At 41.5% G+C, this 19,499-nt stretch overlaps 1 protein-coding gene and 1 long non-coding RNA gene across 2 annotated transcripts in view; one reads left to right on the top strand and one right to left on the bottom strand.

Annotated features, from left to right (window-relative positions):
* LOC148186349 (uncharacterized) overlaps positions 1-16,967 on the top strand; it is a 30,818-nt gene extending 13,851 nt beyond the window's left edge. Inside the window, exons 3-4 of the long non-coding RNA XR_015774918.1 lie at positions 16,332-16,418; positions 16,774-16,967. This is a non-coding gene — a long non-coding RNA (uncharacterized LOC148186349). The remainder of the gene's footprint in view (positions 1-16,331; positions 16,419-16,773) is intronic.
* Positions 16,968-17,129: 162 nt separating this feature from the next.
* Positions 17,130-18,901, bottom strand: LOC148186350 (uncharacterized). Its single transcript, XM_088070214.1, has 2 exons — positions 18,817-18,901; positions 17,130-18,708 (listed from the first exon to the last, which is right to left on the bottom strand). The coding sequence occupies exons 1-2, from the start codon at positions 18,878-18,880 to the stop codon at positions 17,687-17,689; spliced, it is 1,086 nt and encodes a 361-aa protein (XP_087926340.1). The 5' UTR covers positions 18,881-18,901; the 3' UTR covers positions 17,130-17,686.
* Positions 18,902-19,499: the final 598 nt, after the last annotated feature.

A 19,499-nucleotide genomic window follows, 5' to 3' on the forward strand; every position in this document is an offset into this window, starting at 1 on the left:
TAAAACAATGTGAACAGCCAAACAAAAAAAAGGAAAAAGAGTATTAAATCAGAATTGAGGCTTGCAGTGTGAATGTAGCTGTCTGTATTTATCTAGTCTTTACAAAGCTGATCTACTGTAAAACCCAAATAGACTATTTACTTCAAAAACAGAGACACGATGTTAACAACGAGAAAACAAACAAGCAAAAATATATTCATCATTGCAGCACAAAGTTGTTTCAGTGCTGAGGCGAAAGCAGCATCATTATATGTGCAAATGAATCAGTGTTGCCGCAGGGATAAATGAGTTTCTGCTTCTTTTATTCCGAGACATTTGGCACCACATGCTCCGTACACATTTGAGTTAGCTGAGCCCGGCTCACACCAGGGTGGTTTGATACCTCTGGGACATTTCATATCCATAGGACCTATCTCTTTTTATTTATTTATTTTTTTCAAACTAGAATATTACACCATTATGTATTGTATGAACTGGATATTAAATGATCAGTTGTAGATGCTATAAGGATAAATTAGAAAAACACGTTCTTCACTGTGAAACTGATAATGCAACGAGTCATTCGATCTTTTCATGGTTTTCATCATGTAAACATTAGATAAAGCAATCTGTTACTAATAGTTATTTCATCATTCATTTAATTAATTAATCATTACTCTGATTTCTAGGGATTGGTATCGTTTTGATTACTAACTCTTACCGATACTGCATATCGATGCAGTGCTTTAATGGTACTCTTATTGGTACTTTTTGGGGGGGGATTTAGGGAAAGATAGAAAAAAGAAAAAATTAAGAACAGAATTAATATTGCTTTATTTTCCATCTATGTAAGTACAGTATATAGATTAACATTCAGCAGTAGCATTTTGATATCTAAGATATCAGAGGGGGTTGGGGTAAAGGCTATGAAATATAAGCTGGGCGGTGGAAAACGGTACATTTCTTTGCTTGTGTGTGATGTACTTTCTCGAGGTGTTTTGAAAGATTAATCGTGTTTCCGCCCTTATGTGCAGTTGTTGCACTTGTGGCAACAAGCAACATGTTTGCAGCTCTTGAGGAGTATAACCAAACTGTGGAGCGTGTCTCTGGGAGCATGAAACATGAGGAAATGGATAATGTGTCGATAACATCATATTTCCCCATATTTATTAGACAGCTAGCTAACATTAGCTAACCAGCTAGCTTTCTGTATTTGTCACATCAGGCAGTACGCACAAATATCGCCTCGACAGGTCGTATTCACTCGCCTGCATTCGCTCATGTGTGACCGTGCCCTAAAACAATATTTATTCTACTCATTCAGAAAAGCAAAATGTCCTTTATGTATGAATTCTTCCACCAGTAACCCAACTGTCTGTTTCCACCGAGCCTCCGTTTGTGTTGCACAATAACCTAACCAAATGCAACAAACGCTAAATGTTGTAACCCTCTTTCGAGATTGTCATGTTGAGATTGGAATAGGCATGAGGAAAGTGAGGTCGGGTGTGAAAGGGAAAGCTTGTGTAATGTTGGCAGCAGAACGACACTTTTGATGTGGTTCACTTGAATCAACGTGAGAGCAGCGGAGGGGAGTAGGTGAGAAGGTGATGACCAAGTATGGAGTGTATTAAAGAAGTTGAAAAGTGGTGCGTAAAACTCCCTCATCTGGGAACTTCATTAGTAAGTCCGAGTGCTGTTTGCCATTGTGCAAACACGGCCATTTCTCTGTAATACTTTCTGTGCCATTAGTTGTGGACGACTGACAATACAGCCTGAACTATTGCTCCTGATCTTATTAGTTGCACACAAAATTTCTGCAAGAGCCAATTGAGGCTATGTGGTCACCAGCAGGAGGTTTTTAAGCGGCTACGGGGAAATGTTAGAAATCTGATTACAGATGGGAGATGTTGGGGGTAATCAGGGGAAATGTTAAGAAAACATCATCTGGTTTTAGCCCACGCTGCCCTACCACCCAGTGACTGTTCACCCACACCACAGGATACCCAATAAATAAGACTACAACTCTGCACTTCACTTTTATTGTGCATGTGTGTGTGTGTACGTGTGTGTGTGTGTGTGTGTGTACGTGTGTGTGTGTGTGTGTGTGTGTGACCTCCTCCTGTCCTTTGGCACGTGGAACATTTTGCTCTGCTGTTTTTACAAGCTCGGCGTTAAGCTGTCCATCAAATGCCAGGAAAATACCCTGGATCCTTTTTCCCCATATCTGACACACACACACACACACACACACACACACACACACACACACACATTGATTCCTTCAGAAACCACAGTCGCAGTAGCGGTAGTTGCTCCTCTGCCAAAGCTCTTAAACACGCTGAAACCAACCTCTTCGCTCTTTAAGGCCACTCTTGTGCATGAGCCTTCTCTTTTTACATCTCCCCCTCTCTCATCCGTCCTCCCTTCCACCCATCATTCATCTCCCTCTACGTCTCGCCCTAAATATCCTTTCTGCTCAGATACAGGCCATGTTATAAGGCCAGCAACTGCTGACTAGATGGACCGTGATACAGCCAGCCTCATCTGGCCTCACCACCTCAGATTGGCTTGTTGGGAGATATGCTTGTAAATGTAAAATACAGCTTGACATGGTGCGCGGCTCTCTATTACTGCTGCTTTTTACAGTCAAAGGGAGATGGTGCAAAGGTTGTGTGTGCATTCGAGTGTGTGTGTGTTTTATGACAGGTAACCCAATATATCAAGCTGAAATTATCTTTATTAAATAGTGAATATTGCAGGAAGCATGAAGGTTAAAGCTAAATTACCGCAACAAAATACCTGATTCGCTGTAAATTAATCCTCATGTGAGGGCTGTGGTGCGTCCCAGATTAACTGTTGTAAAGAAATGTCATCTTTTTGGATGTCGAGTGTCCCATGATGACCTGCAGTAAATAAGGTTTACAAAAAAAGAGTTCTGGGATAGTCAAGAGCAAGACAGAAAATGTAAGGAGGGGGGTGGAGTGTGGCATGCAACAAAGGTACGCAGTCTGATTTGGACCAGTTTAAGATTTCAGCCTCTAATCTGCAGGTGTGTGTGTCTCATCCTTGTCATTAATCTCTGACAGTGTTAGGGGGCACAAATCAGCCTATTTTCATTCTGAAGTAATCAAATACAGCTGCTTAGTCAGTGCTTTTGGCGTAAGATCCCAACGCCAAAAGCCACCTTTGGCATCTGCTTGATATGCCACTGAAGAACCGGGTGGACAGAACCGGTCATGGGAATATTATACACCGGCGGATGGGCCGACGGCATCCGCCATGTTGGCATGATTCGTGGAGAACGCAGCCGGATGAAACCTGTTGTGTGTGTATTACAAGCGGCAGGATGCCGTCAGGTTGAAATCCTGCTGGTAACGATGTTATATAAGGTGCCTATGGGGCAGGCAGGAGGGTCGGTGGATGGAGCCAACAAACCCTGTTCCGGTGTTTTCTTCTCGTGTCAAAGTAATATTTTTTTCCTAATCCTTAACATGTGCCGCTTTTGCCTAATCCTAACCAACCATGCCAGGCGTTGGTTGCCATGTGTGTTTGCTGCCTAAACATACCTAGTGCAGCTTAATCCCACCATGTGCTTGCGTTGACATTACAATAGGGGCATCCCAGAATGTAAATAGCAGATGCAAAAGGATACCTAGAGCGTAATATGTGGATGCAGAAGCCCACTGCACATCGGCAATATGTGACAATTTGGGATGAGAACTTGTTGCAAATATCCCCAGAGGCACACAGGTCAACCGGGTGGAAGAAAAAAGAATGAAAAGCCAAAAGTGGCAGTTCTTTGTTAAAAATGTTTTCAAACTGGCTGTGTGTTGCCATTGTACAACCATAGACTGTATAAAAGAAGTGGACGTAGCTCCCGGTTCTGACAAATGACGCTAATGCCAAAGTGCCTTCAACCGGCCTTCTTTGAAATCGACAGCAGGAGGCAACTCCACTGGTTGCATAATGAAGTCACATGATATTCTATAGAAGTTTATGAGAAAATGGTCCTACTTCTCATTTGATTTATCACCACAGAAAACATTTTCCCTAATGAGTTTACGGTCTCAGTGGCTAGTTTCAAGTCCTCCTCAATGCAGCATGATGTTCATTACGTAAATCATGATCCCATTTAGTGTAAAATAGACCCATTCTCTGCTTTAGGGCCCCTGATAGGTTGCTTGGTGGCCTCTTAACTACTTTTTAATTAACAATAAACTAAAGTGATTCACACTGGGAATTGTTTTTGCACTTTTAGTGCACCTAAGGGGCCAGAGTGCATAAAACAGTCTTCAATGTCCTAAAAATATCCTAAAATCCGAGAAATGACAGAAAATCTGAGAAACATACTAAAACCCTAAAAACGTCCTTAAATCTGAGATATTACCTATCATCCCAGAAATGTCCTGAAGTCCTAGAGATGTCATGAAATTTTAGAAGCATGTATGGTGCTGTTTCAACTGGCCCCTTGCCTCCTGTCATTTTGCAAAAGTGGCCCCCAAGCAAAGTAAGTTGAGCACTCCTGTTTTAGGTCGTAGCAACCTTGTGATTGAAGGTCGGGCATTCATGGTTTCCTTGGCTTTTCAGTCAGATTCACTCCTCCAAAGCTCCACCCTCTCATCCACATATGGTCACTTCTGGCTCAACCCCCCCCCCCCAAAAAACAAGATGGCAACGGCCAAAATGCCATACTCAGGGCTTTTAAAGCTGACCAGTGGGTGATCTCCTGGTGACTACGCCCATTTCTTTTATCTAGTCAGTGTTGTAAAGCACGTGTGTTGTTTTCTGCTTGTTTTGAGACATACTGGTTTTGATCTGTTCATGGCAAGAATGAACATGTTAGAGTCATTTCTTCCATCCATCCATGATTCCTCCGTCCATGGAGTTTAGTCTAGTCACATCAGAGAACCACAATTGCCTTGGTGTAACCTGGACTTACTGTGAGTTTTTAATTCGAACAGATCTTTTCACATCAAGTATATCATATTTTTTCCATGTCTTATTTGTCTTATGTCATTTCAGAAAAATATTTTTTTAATGAAACCAACACATTGCATCTTTCATGGGGGGCTGACATTTCTATAGTTCATTTTCTCAGCACAGAAATTGTCATTTTTATAAATAACGTCCATTGACATATACAGTATATTGTCTATAAGCAGTTTCAGAACAAAAATCAGTATTGGTGTTGGCCTTCAAACCCCTGGTATATCTATACATCTGTGTGCATGAGGGAGAGTATACCTGGGGAGAAAACACTACAGAGAACCTTTGACAAATAAAAGGTGGGAGACAAAGGGCAGAACTAAAAGGAGGAAAAGCATCACAGGGGCCATGATGGAGGGAAAAACATCAATACTGTGTGCATTTAGAGGAAGTGAGTGAGAAAGAGCGAGAAAGACAGAGCCATGGGAGAGAGGCAGGGAGCTCCGCTGAGAGAGAGGGAGAGAAGGAGGCTTGAGAATCAAGAGGGGAAGTCTAAATGAGATTATCTGAAAGAAGTCGAAGACAATGAGAGAAGCATTCAGAGAAACAGACAAAGGGAGAGTGGAAGGCTTTCTACAAACTGAGCAGGAGAAAAAAATCCTCCAGCCTCGTCAGTGCCGTGAATTCGGCTCAAACAGATCTTCAGTTTTGCTTTCAACGTGGACATAAAGACTTCTAGTCTCCATTAATATGTGAACATACAGTAATTAACATCATGATCTTTCCTGCATATGCACATGAAGTATCCAAGGTGATAGGCTGAAGGACCATACAAGATAGACTTGTAGAAAAGAAAGAAACAGGAATAATGTAGCCTTGCAACTCTACCAATGTGTATAAATCAAAGTGGAGAAACAGAGTGAAATCATACAGTTATTTCAGTGGTAAAGGAAACAAAACGTAGTCTGTATTCTTCTTATTATCAACAAATTAACAACGCTTAAGTCCGTCTTGAATGAGCTTTAGAACATCATCAATTCTTTGTTGACTTTGGTGATTTCGTGGATTTAGAAAAACAGAGTATCGTCAGGACTGTCTTGTTAAAACTAGAAAGTATCGGCTCACAAAACACTGCTTGACATTACTCACATTGGGTCAAGTCTGTCTCATTGCTGGTTCAGGTCTGATTGTATTGCTGCAGGCCATTTTGATTTTTACTTGACCAAATAAAAGTTTGACAGTAAGACATAATCATCAAAACAAAAATCCGGCCTGCTGCCTTAAATGTGGCTGTGATGCAAAGGCTTTAAACAAAAGAAATACGTGACCAGACACTGATATGCTAATACTTGGTTTTCACACACTTTTGTTTTGTGTCCGTATTTCCGCATAGATAAAGGGTATGTCCCCAGTGTTCAACACGAGAAAAGGATCTCTATGGATGGATTGTGTCCAGAAGTGTTATTTTGAGTTTTTTTCACTGTCCAGTTTTGTGGAATATGTGCACGGAGCAGTAAAGAGACAAAAGCTGGACCAATAATGCATTGCGATAAATAAGTGAGGAGGTTTGCCTGTGGGTGTGTAACCGTATATTTTGTTAAAAGATGTTTTGTGAGCTAAAACCTCAGGCTTCAGAGCATTCTGAATACCCTGTTTACTACTTCTAAGTGCTCTATCCTAGGCAGCTGGACTTGCTCGAGTTTCTTGAAGACATTTCACCTCTCATCCAATGAGAGGCTGGTGCCGTCCGTCTGTCCGCTGGCATATAATAACGCTCCGACCAGAGACACTGAGAGTGCATGTGGTAGACTTGGAAACGCTGACCAATCAGATGTTTTTTTCGAGGGAGGGGGGCACACACAGGATGAGGAAAATAAAGCATTTTTTGACCAGTAAAGCATGTAAACATGTTGTAGTAGAGACAGATTTAGCATTGCACGTCTCTAGACAATTAAAATAAAACTAACTAATCATGTATGCAGTAATCCTGTCAAAGATCTGCAAACAGACGTAAGTTCTCCTTTAAATGAATGTGTTATTACGGAAAAAATGACCACTAACTAAACTGCTAAAAAGAGGAATATAGGTTAAAAATATATCACCCATAAATAATTGTTTTTGTCATGAGTTAGCCATCAGTTCAGCTAACATCCACATATTCAGCCACCTAAAATTGGGTCTCTGAAGGGCTCCCAATAAATGTGTGTGTGTATATGTGTGTAGAGGGTTTCGGTGGGGTCACGTCAACAGAAAGTCAGTGATATAATTGCTCCTCATTAGTCGTACAGATTGCCGCCTTCCACTCCCTCTCCATTTTCCTCGCTCCGGACGACCCCATAGGACGGCTGCCACTCAGAAGAAAGTCATTAACCAATCACAGCGTGGCGTTTGTCACTAAGGGAAAAATAATGATAATCGTAATCCTTGGGATCTCCCGGATAACTCATTTATTTCATTTAAAAGCCAAATTACAGTGCTCAAATGCAGCGGAGGCCACAGTGGCACTCAAAGCAGAGCGTCAGAGAGGGATGAGCGACGTGTCGTGTCTTCATTAACTGTGCGAGAGGGAACCAAAGACTCTGCACGCAATTAATGCGACATCACAGCGCTAACGTTTATCACTCGCCCCCATAGACACACACACACACACACACACACATACACACACAAACTGAGTGACATAGACACAACAGCACACTGCTCATTACTCATGTGCAGGTCTGGTCTCCATGGTCTAGGTGATGTGATGGGGGTTGTGGGAGCAGCCTCCCAGTTGTCTGACACACACGCACCTAGCTTCACCTGCTATAGGGGATCAGAATGAGGGAAACCTCTGATTCACCACCTTTTATCTTGGGCGCATACAGACACACAGAAACGCTCTCTCTCTGTCTGTCTCTGTCTGTCTCTCTCTATCTCTCGCTCACTTACACACACACACACACGCACACACACATGCTGTGGAGTCATATCTTGATTAGGCGGCTTAGGTGGTCCCAGGGAAATACACTCATCCCCGTCTGTCTCCCTGCCTCCCCCTCTCTGGCATGTTGTTATCTCCAGGGTCCAAATGTTTGGAGATATCTTCACACACACCTGATGGCAAACAACCTCAGTTGTCTCCCCGGCCTGTCCTTCTTCTAACGGAGCTCCTGCAGCCTTGACCGGACCCACAGCCTGTTTACAAAGGGTCAGCCCCAACACAGCTATTTAGACCTGTTTGTCAAAAGGCAGAAACAGAAAGGTGAAAAAAAAAAGAAAAAAGACAGCGAGCCTTTACACTTTCAAAATCCTTTTCTGGAAAATTGGATTTCTAACCAACTGTGAAACTTAATTTGCATTTTGTTAAAAATGACAATGTATTCTTGTGAATTGAGGTCTACTCTTTGCCATGCGAGAACAGTATATAAAATAAATTTGCCTCCTTTTCCTCATTCCTCAGGGAGGCCCGTCTTTGATTTAAATGGTGAGATTAGCCTAGCTTAGCTCATTCATATGCTATCACCGTATAACCAGCAAACCTGCTTGTGTTAAAACTTAAGTAAGAAGTGGATCTGGCATATAATTAAATCTGTTTTAAATGGACACTTTTTTCAACCTGGACATGATTTTGACAGGTTTTTGTGTCTAAGTAACTGATGGAGACAACAGTTGTTAGGAATTGGTCTAGTAGTTGGAGAGAGTGACCGCTGCAGCCAGCCCGTTCTCATTCTGAACTCGGTCAGTGATTTTGGCATCAAAAGCCACCTTTCGCTGCGTTATGATACGCAGTCAGGAGCCATCAGTTTGCAGCGTTGCTTGGAGCTGGAGAGTCCCTCTAGAGCAGGTGGCAGGGGCAGTGGATGGGTCCAACGAACTCCAGACTTTCACCCGGGTAGTAATGGACTTGAACTACAGCTAAGCTAATTTTTAATGTTCACAGCGATCAATTGGATCGTATTTATAATTTTATGTGACTGGACAGGAAAAACACGAAAATCCACAAGATCATAAACCAAGCCACCAATTTTAAGTGACAAGTTTCAGCTGCAAAATACAATTGCAGGGACAGTGTTTTTAATTTGTTCATAAATGTATGTGTGAGGTGATGTGAACTAACATAAAAAGACATGCTTTCTCATGATGAAATCAACATATATATACTTGTCTTTTTTAATTACAGAGAAGTCACCACAGAAAGTAGAATGTGTTTGGTTAAATAAGATGAGTGTATTTTTACATGAAATGCCTCTTTAAGGTAGCTAATAAGCATTTAATTTGAGCAGTGATAAAATGACGGGTGCACCTCACAAATTACTGCAAAGGCTTTCAGAGCCGTTGGCCCAGCAGCCACATACAAAGCCAGAGCATCATAAAACTGTCAGAGCGGTGTGATCACCTTTCTTCTCTCCCTGTGACGAGGCTTCTTTCCCCTCCTTTGTACTCATCAGAGACAGCGGTAGAATTTTAGGCGCACATATTAGTGCCCTGTTGTGCTTGATAAAAACAGCCAGACACAGGAAAGAGGAGTTTCTCGTCAGTTATGCAGATGGTAAAGTAAGTTATAAATCATCTAATCTACACAGTATGCAAAACACAGCTGACATTTCTATTTACGTGTGTTTGTGAAGGGAGATGTCGCCACATGATGAAAGGCATGTCAGCGCTCTTCACACCTTGATTTCCAAAGAACAGTCAACAGAAATGTGGGCGTCACTTTCTTCACCCCCTCCAGCAACAGGTCATCTGCAGGTAAATTCAGATTAGTTAAGTCACGCTCATTACCTTTCACACAGTTTCCTGTGAAACTTTAAGACAAATGAGACCACAACTCTTCATGATGATGATCTTACTTTATCAGTATGTATGTTCGTTGTAGCCCCAGACTTTAACTGTGAAGTTTCATCTTCCGTATACTATCTATATACAGGCAGACTTGTAAAGTTTGTCATGAAGCTCCATAAGTTTCACATCTTATACATTTCTCTGTTACATATTTGTGACTGAAAGGGCAACAAGTTAAAGCTGGAGTACAGAACTTTTTGTCTCCCCCCTCTGGCACTCAGTGTAATCACATAAAGACGGTGGACATGTGCGTAATAACGTATGCTTGCAGTAAACTTGCCTCATCTGCTGTAAATGTCTTAAATTTTGTTTCGTGAAGTCTTCCACAACTTGGGGACAAATGCCACCAGATATCTACACCATCTGTTTAACCCAAACTGCAACCTCCGAGACTGAAAAAGTCAGCCAACGCGGAAATGACAAAAAATTGCAGTTCATCAAATGGCAACTGGAGGCTGATTTCAAAACTGAATAAATCCCTATAGACAGCTATACAGCAAAGATAAACATGTTTATAGCCTGGTACAAAAAATGGTTTTGGTATTTATTTGAACTTTCAACGAGGAACGGGGTTACGGTTAGGGTTAGGGTTAGGGTTAGGATTAGGCTAAAAGTTATGCATATTTAAGGGAAGGGCCACTTCACTGACAGGTTGTCTGCAAGACAGGTGTCGCTACAGTTTGTGAGTCGGATCCAGCTATTGCTCATCCACAGCTTCCAACCTCTCACCCAAATATGGTCAATACTGGCTCCAAATAACCAAAATATCAAACATGAGGCTTCAAAACAGCAGCCCACAATACATTACATCGTGGTAGCGACTATTATTATTCATACAGTCAGTGGTCTAACCAAGGCCTCTGTAATTGCTCATGAAAACGACCAGTTTCCTCTATAACTGCGTCCCATCCCAGGAGCTGAATCATTTAAAGTCCCCTTATAAAGAGCAAATAAAGAGCATCATAGCCGGTTGACAATGCCCATCTTGTTGCAACACAGATTCACACACATCCAGCGCATAACTTACAGCCCTAATTATCTCAAACTTTCAATTCAAACGGCTTGTTTGTTCTATCCTTTACATCTTGTAAAGTGAGGAAATACAGCAACCATATTCTTCTAAAAAGACCGTTTTTAAGGTCATTTCTATGTAATTCAAATTCACCAAAAGTTTGAACAATAGAAGCTATGTTTGTTCCTCTTTGCTGCCTAAGCACACTTTTCATTGTTTGGATGGAATGTAACTAAGTAAATTTACTCGTGCTATACTTAGGTTTGAATTTGAAGTATTTTATGTGAGTATTTTCTCTTCATGCTACTTTACACCTATTGTATACTTTCAGTCAGTCTGGGCACAGTAAATCACTGCTATGCTGTCTTTACTGTTTTTTAAAACAGAATTTAGAAATTAAAGAACACAATGAACCTGGATAATTACGGCTATCTGTGAGTCGGCATACGCAGCTTTCACAGGATACGATAAATAACCCAGCTTAATCCTTACTGTTCATAGTTACACACGCAACTTTGTGTGACAGTAAGTAAACCGTGGTGAGGAAATTCCTGCAGTTGACAGGCAGTAACGAGACTGATGGATGACTGACACGAGTGCACTCAAACACAAACACACACACACAAACACAATTTGCACACACTCTGTCTCACACACCGCTGATCTGCTTGAATGGGCTCCGTTCAGCACGCAATGACTGTGCTATGTGGCTTTTATTTTTCTTACTCCTGTATCGTTGACTCATGCTCCGTTGCCTAGTGTGTGTGGGTGTGCGTGTGTCGAAATGCTAACAGAGTTCACTCCTCTCGTATTCACAATAACTGATGATGTGGTGTATCGGTGAGTGTAGCCAAAACTATTGCAGACAGGTTTCAAAATGAGTTTGAGGAGGAGCTGCTCAATTTTTCAACTGACTGGCCGTTGAAAGCCTGAGCTGCTTGTATAAATACATGGAGACACACTCACATCATGTATGTGCAGGCTCAAATACACAGATGTACAAACACCAGTGGTGGATGGAGTATCTGAAAGCCATACTTGAGTAAAAGTACAGATATCTTGCCAGAAAATTACTTAAAAGGAGAAGAATATTACTCACGTTAAAGTATCTACTATTTACTATACTTAAGTATCAAAAGTAATGGTATGCATTTAAATGTAACTAAGTATTGAAAGTAAAAGTGAGTTCTGTGAAGAGAAAAGCAAGTGGCCAGAATTTTGAGAATTATGAACTTTATGTCTTCGTAACATACTCAACCTTAAAAACTTTAATGGAGTGTAGACTACACATTAAGAAAAGCTGTTTTTTTTTTTTTTATAACTTAAAGATTTTAAAGAACAGAGTCCAGTTTTTCCCTACCTCGTATTCTGTCATTTGTCTGTCCGTCCCCTCATCTTTTCCTCACTTCCTGTAAGGGGTGTGTCTAGGGAGAGAATTTGGTCCAGGTGGCACTGGCCAAATTCAGTCTTAAACCTGAAAGTCAGTGATGTGCCAGAGTAGTGTCTAGCCTGACTAATTTTCACATACAAATTAGGGCTGGGACGACGCGTCAACGTCATCGATGACGTCGACGCAAAAAATACGTCGACACAAGAACTGCACGTCGATGCGTCATCACTCAGAATCAAAAAGTGGCTGCTACTCGATGCCGCGGCCGCCGCCATTTTTTGATTCTGAGTGACGACGCATCGACGTGCAGTTCTTGCGTCGACGATTATCGACGCTATCAATGACGCCGACGCCGTCTCCAGCCCTAATACAAATAAATCGATGCAACTGTTAAAAAGTTTATTTACAGAGGCTGTTGTTGTTTTTTGATTTTTTTGGCACTTTATACTCACTATTGTACTATTTACATTTAGAGAAACAACTTCTTTACTAAAGTATGGAAGCTTTATTTTACATTTCTGTGATGTCACTCTGTTGTGTTGTGATTGGTAGGTTTATTTATCTTTAAACTAAACCATAAACAGGAATATAAAACAATGCAATGTAAGTCATAAAGACAAAAATGGTAAATTAAAGCTATGCCGACGCGTGTGCTCACAGTGGTGCTCGTACTTCATGCCACCCCTGCATACGTCGATGCCCCACTCGGGTCACCCCGCTAAAAAAGTCTGGCCACACCACTGCTGCCTTCCCTATTTTGTAGTAAGTAACTAAGATGCTCGAGGGAAATGTAGTGAAGTAAAAGTATACATTTTGTTTAGCAAATGTAGTGGAGTAAAAGTGAAAGCTGACCAAAATATAATAACTCAAGTAAAGTACAGATACTCCCCCAAAAATACTTGAGCACTTTGTTACTTTACACCACTGACAAACACACACACACACACACACACACACACACACACACACACACACACACAGCCTTGTAGCAAAATCAGTAAAGGCATCGTAGAAATAATTAAACCTAACTCATCCACAGTCTTTGTTTTGCTGGTTTGGTTCACACGGACAAACAACGGCGTGAAAACGCGCACAGGGACAGGTATATCATGCATTCAGGGCCTACAGTGCCAAGGCGTTCAGTAATTGAAAACAGGGCTGAATAATCTGAGAGAATGACAGCCCTGAAAGATTATGTGAACTCAAACATTAACACAATTAAGTGTGTGAGCACTGGAGTATGTCGCAGCATTAGACACTGTCTTAATAGTCCCGCAGCACAAAGACAGAGGAATGTGTGCATGTGTGTGTGATAGCGAGCGCATGCATGACAACCCCTATCACCATAGTGCGATGAAGAAAGACCAGAAGCAAAGCAGGGGCTGTTTAAACCACCAAATGTTTCAAAACAAAGAAATATGCTGCCATTCCCCCCACTCCTGTAATATCAGTTTGATTCCAAAACCAGAAATTCAACCAGACTTCTCCTGAACCCTGTGAAGGGAGAAAACACAGTGATAACAAATGGTGTTATTTTTTATAGCAGTGATCCGGTTGTTAAAGACAGACGCTTTATCAGACAGTGAGCAAATGATTCAATTGTCTCCTGGTGATTCCACGCCTTAGCAACAGCCGCCGGGTCGGTGTGGCGACGGACCCAGTTCTGATTTATCTAGCAGGCTACACTCAGGTGCTGTTTTGTTAACAGGATTGCAGCCATTTATAACTGTGTTTCATTACTGTACTAAGAGCCGATAAGATGATCACTCACGCTCACATACACACACGTTCGCACACACAGAGGCGCTAATTCAATCCGCTGACAGGGAAACACGGCAAACAACATCCATTATGGCCTTAGAGCTAATTGGTAATGGGGTGGGGGGAGGAAAAGGGGGGAGAGGGGAGGTGGAGGTGGAGGGCTGGGTAAAGAGAGCAGGAGGGGGATTTCTACAATGAGGTGCACCTCTGGAGAACATTTCCTCTATTTTTCACCACCTATTGTTTGCAATTATTCATCCCGTCTTTTGCTTTACACCTGAAAACCTTTTCAGACACATCTCCTCCATCTCCTCCTTTTTGTAGGAAAGCTGTTGTCAGGAGGTACCGTTGAAATGTAAACACCTCGTATAGTAACACATATAGCAAACAGTTGATTGACTGATTCTCACTGTGATACTGAGTTATTCTAATTATTCTTTGACTCTTTCCCCTGCATTACAGCAAGCTCTTATGTTTGATATACTCATAGCAAAAAAAGGGGTTATTCTGTGAGAATGGAAATCATCTTCCTCTCCTTGCTTTAGAAAATGGCTAAATGACATGCTTTCTTGTCCACGTTTTGAAGAAATCCGCTATACTCTGTCAAACTCCCTCATGAAGTTTTCTAAAATCTGGGGAGCCTTTATTGAACATTTCAACGGGGTAAAAGGTCAAGTGGGTAACAAGCCATATTTAACTGCTTCTTTGCATTGGACTGTTCACTGTGCTTCAGCCTCAATATTCCTGTGGACAATCATAGTGCAAACTGGCATACACAAAAGTTGTATTTTCCCTTTTAACTGCCTTCTTCTTCTTTCTATTATTATTATTATTATTATTATTATTATTATTATGCTCCACAGTGCAGTTAATTCTGACAACTAAAAGACAGAGATGTTTTAAATTTTGTCTATATTTCAGGGCCCCATTTAAGCGATCTAGCACCATGTTGCTAGTTAAACGGCGCATAATCTGAGCGCAGAATAACACGCAAGGGCCATAGGGGTTGTATTAAATTCCATAGTTAATCATATTTATTATTATCATTACTTTTTTGTTAAAGAATTGAAATCAATGTTGTTTTGCTTTCTGTCCTGTATGTCTTATGTCTCTGTTTTTATTATTGAAATGTTCAGAAATAAAATCTATTTAAAAAAATTATAAAATAAAAAAGATAGATGAAAAAAACTGCCAAACACATCCATGGGACCAGCAGCAAACTGTAAGCCCAAAACAAAGATGGCATCTCGGGCCCCAGGTGGCATCAAACTACTGGTGACATTTAATAATTCCCTCTCTGCTGCTCACCCTCGCCCCCTCCCTCCCTCCATCACCTGACTCACTATTACAATTAGAGATAAATCTCCCTCCTATACGCAGAAGAAGCAGGGAGGGAGAGACAAGGTAGTGATAAATTACCATCATCCATGCAAAGACAAGATCTTTTAGGATTCCTGGCTTTGGCTCTGTTTATTTACTTCCTCCATCACACCACATCAGCAACAGAGTGATGGTGGATGAATGGCTGAAAAGGCAGGCAGACCGTCAGACAGATGGAGTTGTGGGGAGAAATAAATAATGCCAGTGGAGGTGTTTTAGAAGAGAAGAAGGAAAAAGAGATGGGAAAACTGTATTAAAGAAAGAGAAGAGGAAAAGGTGCAGCAGGGAAGGATTTGAATGCCCGAGGAGGAGAGGCAGATAAACAGATAGAGGCGAGTAGAGACAGAAGAGGCAGGGAGCGATGGATGAGCAGATTTTTAGAGGGCAGGAGATAAGAGGAGAGATAAAAGCATGGAGGAACAGAAGGAGGGAGGGATGGGGCTGCTGCAGCGTACAATGTTTACATGCACCAATTCGTTGTTGAACATGTCTGCTTACTTATGTCATTAGCTGGAGCTAGTGAGTACGCACACACATACACACACACACACACACACACAACAGCTGATGGCAGGTATAGAGACGCACACACACACACACACACACACACACACACACACACACACAACAGCTGATGGCAGGTATAGAGATGCACACACACACACACGGAAACAGAGAGCATTAGACAGCAAAGACATGTTGGTAAAACAAAAGTATGTGTTGTAGCACCGAGATACACCCTCGGCGTGATGGCAGATACTAATCCTTTGCAAAGGTGTGTGTGTGTGTGTGTGTGTGTGGTGTGTGTGTGTGTGTGTGTGTGTGTGTGTGCGCGCGCGCGTGCGTGCGTGCGTGCGTGCGTGCGTGCATACATACTTGCGTTTGTGTCCTTGTTCCTACTTAACAGGCCCATCCCATTTTTCCCAGGTTTTTTGATATTTTGATAATAACAAATACTCAACCCAGCTAATTTTCAAATGATTTCCTTGTCACCTTAATTGTTATTATTTTTTGCAGTTTTCAGGACATTTCTTTCTTATTTTTACCTTTATTTGACAGGACAGACTGCTGGTGTGAAAGGGGGAGAGAAAGTGGATGACGTGCAGCAAAGGGCCTCAAGCTGGAAGCGAACCCACGGCCGTTGCAGTGAGGACATTGCCTTTATACATCTGGCCCCCTCTCTGTCCACAGAGTTACTGGGTGCCCCATTTTATGGGACATTTCTCACAAAGTTGCTCATTATGTTGTGGAAAGAAATCAACCTAATTTTCTCAGGTTTCTGAAGTTGAATACTAGTGAAGAAAACTGATGTCAATCCAGGTGTTAAAGGGTTAATGATAAACGCTTGTTTGCACTTGACCACATTTGGCTGCTGTGAATGAAATGAAGATTTTTGAAAAGGAGTGAACTACAGAAATGTGAATGGAGAATTGAGTTGATTGTATCAGCTGTACTCTCTAGCTTGTAGAATTAGCTAGTAACAGTCTGTCCTCATTTACAGGTCCGTTTTTTTGTTGAGTCCATCTAAGACGTGTCGGGACTTCACAGGAAATCTCAGAGCCGTTGGAGGAGACTTCAGATACATGGAGACAATTTCAGCGAGAACCATTTTCCAGTACTGGATGGCGAGCCCAGCCCAGGAGAGCCCAGAACCTGCTACCACAGTGAGGAGGCCGCGAGCTGAACACCTACGTCCAGCGCGGTAAGATTGAACTGTACACACACACGCACACACACACACACACACACACACACACAGAGCTCTGTGGAAAGAGAACACACATACCTTTATTCGTATCAGTCCCACACTGTATTGTGTAGAGACACTGAGCCATATTCCCACGTTTTTTTTTTAAATGTATATATTTATTTACTTATTTTGTGTTCACACAGTTTATTAGTTTGTTATTTTCTAAGCAAATCTGTAAACACATTTACTTTGCAATTTGAACATACCTGTTGAACTTATCTAGAGAATTCCACCTGTTTATCACCTTTTCTAAGCATTCAGTACATGCAAACACTATCTATATTTGAGTCCTGTGTCTCTGTTCTCCGTGGTCTTCTTGGCTCCTGTCAATCCTACAGTTTTCTGAGTCTGGTCCAATCTTTGAAAGTACTTTGTATACATTGGCTATAATCAGAATCGGAAAATGATTTATTGCCAAGCAGGTTCAAGGAATCTGCTTTTTGGCAGTTGGTGCAAAGATTAAAAATACAATAAACATATATAAAAGAGGAATAATAATTAAAATAAAGGCAACATCCTGCAACACTCAAGAACTTAAATATAAAATAGAAAAAAATGCAATAAAAATATGGTAAACATACTTTAAACAGTGCCACAACATAAAATATATGTACAATGTAGCTATAATATGCAAAACTGGTGTTGGGCTACTGTGAAACCCCTCTCATCTCAGGGAGTTTCCAGGCTGATGGTAGTTCTCATAAATAGCCTCGGCATCAGCGCAGTGTCTCACTGTGTCCAGTGTGTCATATTCAGCAGACATGGATTTTATATCTAGAGCTATGTATAAATCACTGTTGTGGTTTTGAGGTGTGGGGACTGAAGCAGCAAATCTTTTCCTTTCCATCTTTTTCTTCCTCTTTACTCTGATGATGGGTATAACCACCATTACTACAATTACCCACCCAATGCAAACACTGGCTACAATAAGCATAGAGAATGTAAACATGCTTTTGTCTTTGTTTGTCACACTGTCCTCCTGTGATCCACCGTCAGGAGCTTCAGACACCACAATATTTCTGGGTCTTCTCTTGACTATGAGGTCGACAGCAGACGAGGGCCGGTCTTCGTAGCCAATCATGGCGCAGACATAACTGCCTGTATCCTCATCACTGATTGGGTCCAACAACAGGAAGCATGAGTTTGTTCTGCTGACATTTAATAACAGTCTGTTCCTGTTCTTGTACCAAATGTAGCCTGGTTTGGAGTTCAGATTTGCAGCACAGTTGGGGACACAAGTCAGCATTATCCTCTGACCCTCTGTCACTGTCAAATCTGCAACAGGCATATGCTGTTCCCTAACAAGCTCCTTCACCAGGATGCTCACAGGAGACCCAAAAATGTGGAGTCTCACACCAGGGAAACCTTGACATGTCACAGGTTCCCCTGTATTGTTTCTTGATTTGTATAAAAAATAGTAAATGGATGCGTCATCTGTTTTCAAGTCTGTAAGCGTCATCGTGCAGTCATTGTTTCCACGTTGAAGGAACTTCATTCGGAACGAGTAAGCTGCCATCTCTATCAAGGGTTTAGGTTTCACATTAGGGTGCAGTTTTTTGGACCACCCTGGTATTGAGATGACTTGACTATTATTGGGATAAGAGCAGGGAAACTGTACTGATGAGCCCTCTAAACCACAGGTTTCTCTGTGTGCGTAGGTAACACACCTGGCTGATGAGAGTTGAGCTGAAATAAAACACATAAAGTACAGGCTTGTTTAACACCCTCTGGACCATGTGGTGAATCCTCAAAGTTTTCCAAGAGTGACAGCAATAATATGATGCAGACCTGTACCTGCCACAGGAAACAGCACCAGAAAGGCAGTCCAAATTGCATGTCCTGCTGCCTTCCCCTCCATTGTTGCTTCAAATGCACTGCACCAAAATTAACAAAGAAAAGTGATATGAAGGTACAACTATACACTCGGAGTCCAAACAGCGAATTTTTCAGGATTTTGGGGTAAATCTCATGCAAAAAAAAAGATGTATTTGCCGTCCAGAAATTAGAAGTAAGTGAAATGAGCAGAAGGTCACAAAGATTTTACACTCCTTAAGATTAAATAATCACTTTCCCTTAACATATTATATACATATTTCTTAGGGCACTGTTATTCTGTGTAACATAAAGCAACACAGAAAAAACAGAATTCAGTTAAGAATTTCAGACAAACCTTTCGTTTTTTAGTAACTTCTTAAAAAATCTTAAATATCAAGCAAGACTGCAAAATCTCAACAATTTGAATAAGACAAGTCATGTTACAACAGCCACAGTTGTTAATAAACAACATAAGTGATCACACTTACAGCTTATGCGGTCCTGCAGTCCGGTCAGTGAACATGAAAGCAACACAAGTTTGTGGTTTAAGTACCTGATCGATGCTGTAGGTGTGGAAATAACACCCCCCCCCCCACCCCCACCCCCCAAACACATGACTCATATTTGACTTGATGAAGAACATTTAAAATGGTCTTTTATAT

The sequence above is a fragment of the Plectropomus leopardus genome, chromosome 19, assembly GCF_026936395.1.
Source record: "Plectropomus leopardus strain MGB_pleo_1.0 chromosome 19, ASM2693639v1, whole genome shotgun sequence".
Classification (NCBI taxonomy): Eukaryota; Metazoa; Chordata; class Actinopteri; order Perciformes; family Serranidae; genus Plectropomus; species Plectropomus leopardus.